This window comes from Phyllopteryx taeniolatus, chromosome 1, assembly GCF_024500385.1.
Source record: "Phyllopteryx taeniolatus isolate TA_2022b chromosome 1, UOR_Ptae_1.2, whole genome shotgun sequence".
In the NCBI taxonomy this organism is placed as follows: Eukaryota; Metazoa; Chordata; class Actinopteri; order Syngnathiformes; family Syngnathidae; genus Phyllopteryx; species Phyllopteryx taeniolatus.
This window is the reverse complement of record NC_084502.1, coordinates 6748741-6760749: the sequence shown is the minus strand read 5'-3', so window position 1 is coordinate 6760749 and position 12009 is coordinate 6748741. Positions and strand designations below refer to the sequence as shown.

The window sequence follows — 12009 nt, the reverse complement described above, 5'->3', positions numbered from 1 at the left end:
AAGGTGAGGGGCCATTCTGTCAAACAAGATCGGTGTCTTCATTGCAAAGCCTGAATATGATATTAGAGATTACGTAGGGCAAGTCCTCATGTCACATGCAAACGTATTGTTTAAAGTCTTAAATGCGTGGCTATGCCAAGGCACGTGTGCCGCTCATCAGCCCTTGTGATCGCAGATGAAGTTCAGACTCGTTTTGTTTCGTCTATTGCCTCCATCTTTTTGTATCCCTTCATTTAAGACACCCCTCGAGCAAAAGGACAATGAAAGAGGAGGGGTCGGCCAGGACGAGCCAACAGAAGGAGGACAAGGGAAAGGAACGGGAGGTTCAAGGAGGGGAAAAGAGAGCACGCGATGAGAAAGGCTGCTTCTCCACTCTCGCCATTGTCTCCATGTAAATTGGAGCTGATCAACATTCTGCAAGTGTCACAAGCGGTAACTTCAATCTTCACCAACTTCACAGTGAAAGGCAGCGCCACCACGTAAACGGAAGATTGCCGCACATGACGCAAACAAGCGTGAATAAATGAAAAACAAAGTAGATTTGGTTTTAGCGTCAGCAAATAAAGCCGCACAACACAACTTCATCCCCTGACAACTTCCTTTTCAGCTTTCTAAAAGATGGAAACAATCTTTCTGAAACAATGGAAATCCAACCGGATGTCAAGTGAGATCATGTCACCATATCTCGCACGATCAATTTAGTGAGCGTCAAAGAATTACAAGCGGGGCAGTAGCGGTAGCTGACATCGCGCCAAATGTCAGAAAATAGCACACGGCTCAGCGTACCACACGAGACCTCGGGTCAGTGAGCAAAGGAATAACTCGGAGTCTGATATTAGCTTTTCCTTTCACCCTTTTGGGTTCCGGTTATTCCACAAGAATTGGTCAGTCTCCGTAATATAAGAAACTAAATATATTGTATATTTGTGTGACGTAGACCAAGTCACATCCTAAACAGTAGCTCTTCAGTGTCACAACACACGGTGTCACTTGTTATTTTAACTTGTTAATCGTGTATCCCAATTTAATAATGTTAAAAAACCTGCACCTGTTCCGTGTTTTTGGATATCACCAGCTGTGAATCTGAAATACGGTAGTTTTATTGTTTCCTATGAGAAAAACGGTTTCCAAATCTCAACAAATCTCAGGTTGATCAACATCCTGGGGGAGAGATAGTGTTTAATGTGAGAGGCTATATCGCAGTTCACCTCATGCAGCTTCACTTCACACTTTATTTATTATTATTATTATTATTATTATTGTACTAATATCACGGACTATTCGCTATATGATGGGATTTTGCAGTGATTATTGTTCCACAGACTCATGGAGCAATAAGGGCAAGCCGGGACAAGAGGTTGCTTCAAAGACAGAGAAGGTCCAAAATTTGAGATCATTTCATACATAATAAAAGATGCTAAAGCGCAAAGTACAACTGGCTAAAATTACCCAAACATCCTTTGACAATTTAATGTAGCCTACCACCAGTGGCCCATCACAGGTGAACTTTCAATCACTTTGTTCAACATATGGTAACAACATAATAAATCAAAATAAGCAACTTAACAGCTTGTGCTATGTTGTGATAAGGTCCTGTGCGAAGAAACTTTAAGGAGCTGACAATGAGCCCATACAGGAAGCAAACATACCTTCGGTGAGAGCTGCAAGTCTGTGATAGAACTTCTGCCCCTCGGGCCAAAGCTCTCGAAGGGGCTTTGTTTCTCCAGCAACTGCTGAATGCTGCTTTGAGGTACTTGGCAACCACATATCATCACTGTTGGTGGTGGTTCGAGCACACGGGCGACTGGGCGAGTAATACTGACATTTTGTTTAAATCTTGCTCATACTAAAACAGACGCTAATACTTCAGTTGTCACATGAATTGAAAATGTAGATTTTCTAGCTACTGCGCACTACTTTTCGCACCAAATTCTACACAATTCTTCAAAGAACACTCTCACTAATGTTGTTTCTTTAAGGGACCAGTTTGATCAGTTGCCATAAAAAAAAAAAAAAAAAAAAGAAAAAAAAGAAAAGATAACGATAACAACTTGTTGGGCGGCAAGAGTAAGAAATTGGGAAATGAAAAAGCACTGTGCATCTTTGCAGTTTGACTGCCTTGCTTTGTGTTTGGCTCTGATTTGCATAAATTCACATGCAACATTTTTAGGCTCTTATGAAAAGGTCGAGTAGGTGTGGCGCATAATAACCACTGAGCGATGCGTTCATTGCTTCGGCTTTTGAAATTTGGGAGCGATGACCGCATGTCCCGTATGACTTGCTTGCTTGTGCGTAGGAAAATTAAACACTCTCTTCATTTTTGTTCCAAGGCTTCATTGTGGGAATAATGTGTCAAGTAAATTGTCCTTATACGAGGACAGAAAAGTGTGCACGTGTGCACGTGCGCTTGTGTGCATACGTGCGTGTGCGTGTGTATACACAGACACATGGTGAAGTCGGTGAGACATCCTCTGCCACTTATCTCTGTTTGACTCAGAAAGCCAACATGGCCTTGCCATTGTTGGCTAAAACAACAGAACGGGGCAGAACAAATTCCTGCCATGAGTCTGGAAGGCAGCTCACCACGGAAGGGGAATTGCTACGAGTTCCTAAAATATTTCAATCTCAAAAGGGACGTCAGCGTCACAGTTTGTCAGAAAGATATAGTACAAGTTACTTTGAACCAGCACCTCAAAATGTTTCTTTAAGTAGCCACGTTTACTTCTATATCACTGTAGGTAACACCGGCTTGCTTAGACGCATCGTTTCTGATAAAAGGTCAAGACACTAAACGTGTTACCCAAATCGATATGTATGATTCCCGGTGACAGTAATGTGTTTCACCGGAAAAAAGGACATAATCATATGACAGACGGCATAGTGTATATGGGCAGGTCATCTAAAGAATGTGAGAGGGTGACTAAAAGATAACGAACCAAAGTTGGAAGTATGGCAAAGTGATAAGAGAAGAAAACATGGCAATCAAAGTGGGTTCACCATGACAACGCATTGACAGACGGACGGATATGAGGGCGGAAAGGAAGTCGCGGAGACCGAGGTGTTGTCCGAAAGGCGAAAAACCAGCCAGTCATCTCGTGTTTGTTGATAAAAGTGTGACTCCCAACTGTGAGCTCTGCCGTGCTTCCTGTATGTGTACAAACGTTGTCTTGTTGACATGAGCCGATGCGTTTGATTGGAGTCTAATCACCTCTTTTGTAGGACTATTGTTGTACAAGCCAACATACAACTCATGCGAAACAATAACCCTTCAAATAGCTACTACCCAACTTAAACGTTTCAAATGAAATCATTATCGTCAGATTAGGTCAGGGGTGTCCAAAGTCCACTCTTTGGCATATACAAAAAAAATAACAGATAACACGGCACACTACACTATTTGAAAAAAAAATAAATAAATAAATAAATGGCAACGTGAACAGTGTTAGTGATGAAAAAGTGTGGGGGTGGCGACACTCACCTCCCCCATCAAAATGATTCCCCTAACAACCACTACAACTAAAACTCATCATAATAATAAGTTGGTTTTCTACAGAGCTTTTCTAGATATGCCAAGATGCAAATAACCTACAGTATTCAAAATAAAATAATAGCAAAAGGAATTTTCAGTGCAGGACTCCTCCAAGGCAAGCGGATAACCCTTATTTGGATCAATAGCAAATTGGAACCCTGAAAAAAACCTTCTGAGAATGCCTGGCTTCTTAAAGTTAAACATAAATGCATAGTTGCGTAATACAAATAAAAGGGGGCAATTCAATCAGAACCTTCTGAATGGAAGGAGAAATAAAAACAAAAACTGTTGGAAATTCTGCTGCAGAAGAACGACATTTTCATGATGCAGATCTTTGTGGCAAAAAAACGTTGTTTTTTTTTTTATTAGTTTGATAGCTGCGGTTCTCTGAACACAAATTCCACGAGGGCTTCTACGATCTCTTGGGTGTCCAACCAAAACTCCCCCCCCCCCCATAAATCCGATGGTTTTGGCGCGATGACAGCAAAGAGCCGCACTAACCACAGCAGCTGCCCCCGCTTTGGTAACGTAACCCAGGAAGAGGAATTCACTTGCCCAGAGGGAGTCCAAATCTCATGCAGACTCCTGCTCTCATTTCTTTATGTCTCAGACACAAGAGGGACTTTTCCAGGTCACTGTACATCCAAGTGACTGCCCACAATCGCCATGGGTATTTCAACTTGTCTGTTCTTCACCTTGAAAAGGATTTAAAAGGGACATTGACGTCAACTAACTTTGCACCTCGCAAGCCAGTAGTCTTCAAAAGCACCAAGTGAATTCACGGAGAGACCTTGGTCCTACCGGGTCTCGGCTCTTTTAGTAATCCTTTCAAGAAAACGTATGCTTCTGCGAGACGTCGGGTCAGAAATTGAGTTCATCACGACGCAAATCAAGAGGAAAATACAATTATCTGTTAAACAGCCACGCTTGTTTGCCAAGATGCCACTGCTGAAATTGAGCCTTTTTTTTTATTATTACTATTCTTATGCCATCCCAACCAAAATGGCTGCCCATACAGGCATGGATGGGATGACAATCTGGGTGTCATATAGATTTCAACATTTGAATTTGATCACACTCTTAGTAACCAGAGATCTACTCTCATAAATAAAAAAAAAACCCATCTACTATATTTCTTTGTTTATGGAAAGTTGTCCTATCTGTAGCCTTATTCCAAAGAAAAAAATGATTGAAACTAAATCATGGCGTACATCCTAAAATCTTTGGAAGATCTTGTAAGACATGGAGCCACTGGTGAGGTGAAGCTGGGAAGTGACCCTTGCATATGCTGCAAAGTCTTGAGCGTTCTCAAAGAAAGCGCCATTGGCCATCATACCGAAAATACAGAAATACAGAAAAGGTGTCTTTTATTCCTCTCACATAGGAAAAAGGCATACAGGTGGCTTGAGCAGGTTTGCCATTCCGGACTACTCGGTGCCTCCACCTTGCACAAACAGTGGGAAAAGGCCAAGACTCATTCACAGAAGGAACAGCAGATAGAAAGGGAGAAAAGAGGCAATGGAGGGGGTGACTCACACATTTCTCTATCCCACCCACCCCGAGAACAATTCCACTGACCTGTCTGCTTGCACATCATTAAGCAGGACCACCTGCTGGTAAATCAGGACCCCCGACAAGATCTCAGCAAGCTTGGCTAACCCAATCGCTATGGAGCCCGATCCTAGAGATTGAATGACTGAGCAGGAAAATGCCCCTTACAATATGTATTATGCATGGATGACAGAAATACTGGTCCATTTCTCACCTTCTTTAGAAAGACACGCGATAGAGAGGAGGAGGACAGAAATGAAGAACCAAGAAACAGTTTCTCGACTGTGCCAGACTATTGAAGGAAAGGGTCATCGCGCGCTACGGCAGACGCAAAATTGATAAGACATTTCTCCATGGAAGGGCCCGCCTCTCTTTCCAAACCATAATGCCTCTGGCATAGCACACATCTGTGATTAAGTCCACAATACGGGAAAATTGAGTTGGAAAACGACATCACAACGACAGCATAGCTTGGATATTCTTACAACGTCGGCAAAGACGAACTTTGTGCAATGCATTTGCTAAGTTTTCCTTCAAAATTACAAGATTCAAAGATGGGGGGGGGTTCAAGCCCACTTCGGTTAATATCATTTCAAGATTGGCCCGTCCTGCAAGTGTTTACTGGGAAATTGTAAACATTCTTCGGGGGAGGGCTCAATGAACGTCTGTCGACAAGCGGTTGTACACATGATACCCGTTTCCACGGGGTAGAATTTGAAACAGTATTGGGTGCGTTGACAGGATGCTGATAGACAACCGTTTCCAGGAAGCACTTTGGTTCGGTTCTGTACGGAACCAAATGATCAGTGTTTCTATTGTCACTCTCAGATGCCACTTTTCAGCACTCTTTTGTCGGAGGAAGTGGTCGTTGTAGAATGGCGCTGGATGCGCTTTTTCTCTTGCTTCTCCTGAATTCTCAAATTCCCAGTGTCAAGTAGCTCACACAAAGCCCTTTTCTTGAGAGCATGTCTCCCAGCCTAGCTCCCTGCCAGGCATTCCGGAGTCTATCCAACATGTCAAGAATGAGGAGAAGCCACGGGAGCGCACAATGTGTTCGGTGGCAGGTAGAGTCTTGCCCCATTGCAAAGATATCCAAATCTCAGAAGGCAGGGGTTGCACACAATCCCATCTGACTTGACTCTCTTCATTCAAATGTAGCACTAAAACCAGGCCAAAATCTCCTTAAATGGAGGCACGTCATTATCCCAGTCACTATATAAAGGTTTGATAGTGGCTCAAACATGTCAATCTTCTTGGAACTGGCAATTGGACATCGCAGTGGGCAAAAGAAAACCAAGCAGGTTTTATGCGAAATGACTGAACTCTGTTATTCAACAGTGTTGACTCATTGAACATCTCTTAGGTTTGGCATGGTCATTAAATGTGTGGCCTTATTAAGAATCGGACTTACTGTAAGTATACAAACCGGGAGAGACAAAGTGAACTTTAGGTGTAAAAGCACCCTTACTTTGAACCAATGACTTCTTGGAGCATTCTGTTCATTCATCCACTTGAGCAGTGACATGAAGAAATGTGGTTGTGAAGTAACCCGTCTTCAAATACAAGGGGCCAAAACAAACAGGAGCGATAGTAGTCACAGCCAAAAAGCTACCCACTCCAAAGCAGCAATGAGAAGAAAAGTCGGGGTGAAGGGGATACCAGCACAGGGGTCCATGGCAGGACAGACACTTGAAACAACAACCCTTCAAAATGCAACCAAACATAGGGCTGGTCTATTAAGCCCAAATTAATAATCACGATTATTTTCAGCGGATATTTAGGCGGCACGGTGGCCAACTGGTTAGCATATCCGCCTCACAGTTCTGAGGAGCGGGGTTCAAATCCCGGCCCCGCCTGTGTGGAGTTTGCATGTTCTCCCCGTGCCTGTGTGGCTTTTCTCCAGGCACTCCGCTTTCCTCCCACATCCCAAAAACATGGGTGCTAAGTTGATTGAAGACTCTAAATTGCCCGTAGGTGTGAATGTCTGCGCGAGCAGTTGTTTGTTTCTACGTGCCCTGCGATTGGCTGGCGACCAGTTCTCGCCCGAAGATAGCCGAGCGAGGCTCCAGCACGCCCGCGACCCTCGTGAGGATGAAGCGGTACTGACAAGGGATGGACGGAAGAAAATACGGTTTATGTATAGAAGGCTATAACATTAGCACCGACCTTTCATTTGAAATAACGCTACGTCTCCGTTGTTCCGCTTGACCATTGGTCAGTCGTGCACGGTCACAAACTACAAAGAAGTATACCGTGGAGATTTCCCTCTCTATTTAATTGTGGTGTTTTTTTTTCATTGCGGTCAGCTTAATGAAGCCGTAACCATGCGTTCGCCCCCTAGCGGCTGGCTGACTAGGTTGCGGGGCACTGCTGCAAATGAAGCACTTTTCATATGACTAGCAGCAGTGCCTGCATTTTAAACGTAAGAAATCGCCCAACATCAGGCTCATTTAATTGTGACAATCAAAATCGCGATCACGATTACAATTCGATTAATCCTGCAGCCCTACACAAAAATATCTGAAATAAGAAACCCCGCCCCCAGTGCTCACAGCTGTGCTATCGTTTTGATTCAAACTTTGAACAGCTGCAAACAGTAAAAGTTAAACAGTGGTAAGCTCACGTCCCACTGACACCGGCTGCACGGTTCATTTCAGAAGAAAATAAATGTACTTTGAAACAACACGTGGGATTGCCAGCTAATATTTAATTTATTAAATGGAAAATGGTGTGAAACAGTCGTAAAAAGTGGAAGCATTTACATTCGACTGCTACGAGGCTATAAATGGTAAATTGTTTAACCCCTGACTTAAAACAGCCAAGCAATCGAGTGCAAAGGTCAGGAATGACTCTTTGACCACTAAAGTGTGCTCACTCAGGTGTTGGACTGGCACGCCCACCTCCAGGAAACACAACGACCGACGTTCACCAGAGCAACAAAGCTCCTAAAGTGACTCATGTGTCCAAGAGTTCATTTAAGCAGTATCCACTGTATGAAATCTTTGCAGTGTTAAGTGAGCAACAATTGCTTTCAGTCAATTAAAAAAACAACAAAAAAAAACGGAACAGAACTCAAAAGAGTCAGGAAACTAAATTTAGAATGAGGCACTTCATAAAGCATGCTTCCTCTCACGGTACGTGAAAGAATCACTGAATGAAATGTTCAAACAGTGCATAATGTTTCAGTGGCTTCAACTTTAAAAAAAAAAAAAAGTTGTTTTAATCATTACAGTATATTTGTTCAGTAAAATTCAATTGAATTGAATTGTATAAGTGCAATACATTTGTCTCGAATCAATTAGAGACAATGTGCCTCAAGCATTTATCGAGGCACAATTCTTACTCAACTTTTGATCCGAAATCTATTTTAATTGAATCATTATTTAACCACAGTGGCTAACAAAAATAGTGAACAAACCTGAATAAAATATACCGGAATAAAACTCCTCCCTCGTTTTGGATGAACACCTGGGCCTACTGCACTACTCTGTATTCGTGTTTGTTATTATGGTGGTAAATGCGAGTATTTTTGGAGGTGCTACTTGGTGTAAAAGGTTTGAGAACTAGAGAAAACCGAATCAGAAAGTGTCTGCTTACCTTCCACGCAGTGTTCCACATCCTCCAGGTTCCGCAGCGTAATCCTCATCAGGCTTGAGTTGAGCATCAGTTCATTCTTGTGTTCGGGCCCCATGAACTCCGGGGCGGGGTTAAGGAAGAATATGCGCGTGTCGCCCGTGGCAACCTGATTGTCGCAGATTCCTGCGTTGCCAAAGCCGCCGATCATCACCTTGTTGCCACCGTCCAAGAGAATTTCACGGTTTATGCTGGTCTTTCCTTTCAAGTAGCGCCACACCCTGACCTAGGAGTCAAAGAACGACGGGAAAACACAATATAATAATCGAAATAAAAAATACTAATCAGAAGATGTTCACAAAGAAACTTGGTTGCATAGGCCAAGGAAGAAACCGTTATATGTTGGTGTGGATACAGATATTTGTGTCATCCACCTTTAGGACAACAAACAATAACTATAAATGGAGGCAATGCAAAATATGCGAACATACCTCAAGCAATCCTTAATTGAAAATCTTGACCACCACCACACCTATTTCCCCATTTTGTCTTATAATACATGATACAATGGTGTTGTCGTTGCCACGGTAACGAGTGTATCCGGTCGGATTTGAGTCGACAAGATAAAGCCCGCCGATCGTAAAAGACGGCACGCGGAGATTTTATTGCAGTGGTCTGACATAGCGCAATCGTGAAAGACCAAATTTGTCTCGTAGTCTGATCCGGGCATTACGTGTTTTTTTACTAACTTTATTGGCGGTCCGATATTTACAGGACTATGTCAAAAGACACGTGACAGGGCTCAAAAATAAACTCGCTTTTGGATTCAAATATGCTGTACACACACGATGGCGATGCGGAGTCAATGACGTCATTGATCGGCATTAACGCGAATCAACACAATCAGCCGATCAGCATAAAATGCTAACTATCGGCCGATACCGATCACGCCGATCAGATCGCTGTACAGTGTAATGACTCAGTTTAGCAATTGTAGCAGTTTCTGTCTGCAGCGCAAGAACTGTGTGCCTCTAATCGACTCAGCTCAAGTCACTCAGAGACGGAAAGCAAGTTGACCAAACACGGCTGTTTATTTTGACAGATTACAGAGTGGTCTACCACAAGTCTACTGCGGTGCAAAAGTTTCACAATGAATGCACATGCGATGGGGAGAGAGGTCGACTTCTTCCACAGCGATGGCCCGGGAACAGCGCGTGTTTTGGGTTTTTTTTTCCAATGCTGTTTTTACGTTCACCCTCCAAATTTGCAGCCAAACCTCAGAAGGACCGAAATCATCGGTGTCCCAAACCTTTTCCTCCGAGGGCCTCGTACAGACACACAGGAGATTCGAACCCCCGAACCTCAGAACTGTGAGGCAGCCGTGTAGCACACTGCGCTTAATACTGGATTAGGTTCCAAATAATCCATTCTTGCCGTACTCGTGCGCATTCTGAATCACCTTGGCGAATTGCAATGCTGGCAAACGCATTTGCCAATGAGTTGTCAAACTTGTCAAACTTGACACATTCAACAAACAGATTTGTGACGAAATGAAAACAAAAAAAAAGTATGTTACAAAAGTACGCAAGCTTGGTCTTAAAAAAAGTTTAGCGATATCACTTCTTGTGCTTCCTAATAATGAATTGAACTGAAACAAATGACACAAATGTTGATTTTATCATTTGTTATAAAGTGGCAAATTCGTTTTACACGAGCTGTGTATTTGTCTTGCACGCCACACAGAACCAGATGCTTCGATATCAAATATTTCATCCAATTTGATCATATTGGGTGTCTTTTCTTTTCATTTTTTTTTTTTTTTTTGTCGTGGAAAAGGCCACTACCTTTCCAATCTCTGTGTGTGTGTGTGTGTCTGCAATGCAAATAACTTCTTTCCGGGCACACAAAGTGTGGCTGTATAGTTGCATACGCTCCATTTTTGTTTGTTTGTTTGTTTGTTTGTTTGTTTTTGTGTGCATGCGGCAGGTGTGTTGGCTTAACGCTACTCGCAAGAATCACCAATCGCGTCGAGATACTCACCTTGCAAGAGTAAGTGTTGTGCACCGGGTCCACGTTTATGATTTCGTCCACGGTGCCCGTCAGAACGACGTTGGCCTCTTCCTCGCGGTCCTCCAGGTTTTTCTCCGGGCAACCGGCCAGACAGGCGCGCCACAGAGCCGCCAGCAAGCCGGCGAGGAGCAGCGCCGCCCGGCCGGCCGCGAGCCTCCGCCGGGAACTCATTTGCATAAGTGAACCTTTCTTAGCAAATGATCAGTGGGACCTCGAATGTCGCCGGTCGGACTCTACCACTTGTTGGGACGACTTTCGATCTTCGGGCCCAGCCTCTCCGCAAACTTTCTCGACCGGCGACCGTTGTGTGTCTTCCGCTCCGCAGGCCGGTTTCGCGCATCTGCAGCCGGGATTGAAAAATCTCCTTTCCGCCGCCGCGGGGCTGGAAGAGGGAGGAAGGTGGAGGAAGGTGGAGGAAGGGGAAGAGGGATCTCTCTCTCTCTCTCTCTCTCTCTGCAGGAATGCAACAGCACTTTTGTCTCCCCCTCTCTCCCTCTCTCTCTCACGCACATGAATTTGCATGCAATCTAAATAGCTGATCCCACAAGTGTGTCTGCGTGCGTCCCGCGGGGTGACGGCAGGGATGTCCTCCTCCTCCTCCCGGCAAAGTGGGCTGATCAAGTGCGCCCCCAGTCGCACAGACGGCGTCCTCGCCAATGCAGAAGTCGTGAGAAAGCTGCAAGAGGTGAAACCACGACATCAGTAAACTACTCCAATGCTACACTATCAATTCATGATGACCAAAAAAAATAAATCATACAAAATATGCACATAGAACACAAGCAAAGGAAATGCATTTGTCATTTTTTTTTTTTATTTCAATCTTTTCACCTAAGCTGCTAAAATGCTCACTAAAAGGAAATATAAACTTGTTTACATAAAATGGTTAGCCTTCTTTGTTGAGTATGAGGTCATTTTCGACCTAACGTCACCAAATTGCATTTTTAAGAATATTATTCATCATTTCAAAATCTGTTTGGGTTCTGTACCTCAAAGCACGAAGAGTTGAATGACAGAAGAAATTGTTACATGGTCATTGTTTATTATTTGTATTCTTATTTGTATTTTGTATTATTATTTTTTTTGTCAATGTAACTTTGACTGACAATGGCAACAAAAAAAAATACAAAATTCTGATGTCATGTCGTTTAACAACAGTTTTACTTCCTCTCGGCGACATTATACTAGCTTACTGTGGTTCCGTAAAAAGTGCAATTAACAAATGAGTCACCATGACAAATGACGTCTTATAAAACTACATAAGTCTTTTTTATATCCACAACAAC

The 12009-nt window shown here is 43.3% G+C and overlaps 1 protein-coding gene across 3 annotated transcripts in view; it reads right to left on the bottom strand.

Annotated features, from left to right (window-relative positions):
* agrn (agrin) overlaps positions 1-11288 on the bottom strand; it is a 235913-nt gene extending 224625 nt beyond the window's left edge. For all 3 annotated transcript variants that reach the window (XM_061767294.1, XM_061767317.1, XM_061767300.1), the window contains exons 1-2: positions 10694-11288; positions 8678-8939 (exon numbers count right to left, since the gene is read on the bottom strand). In XM_061767294.1, coding sequence (XP_061623278.1) covers positions 8678-8939; positions 10694-10900 — 469 coding nt within the window. In that variant the 5' untranslated portion in view covers positions 10901-11288. The remainder of the gene's footprint in view (positions 1-8677; positions 8940-10693) is intronic.
* Positions 11289-12009: the final 721 nt, after the last annotated feature.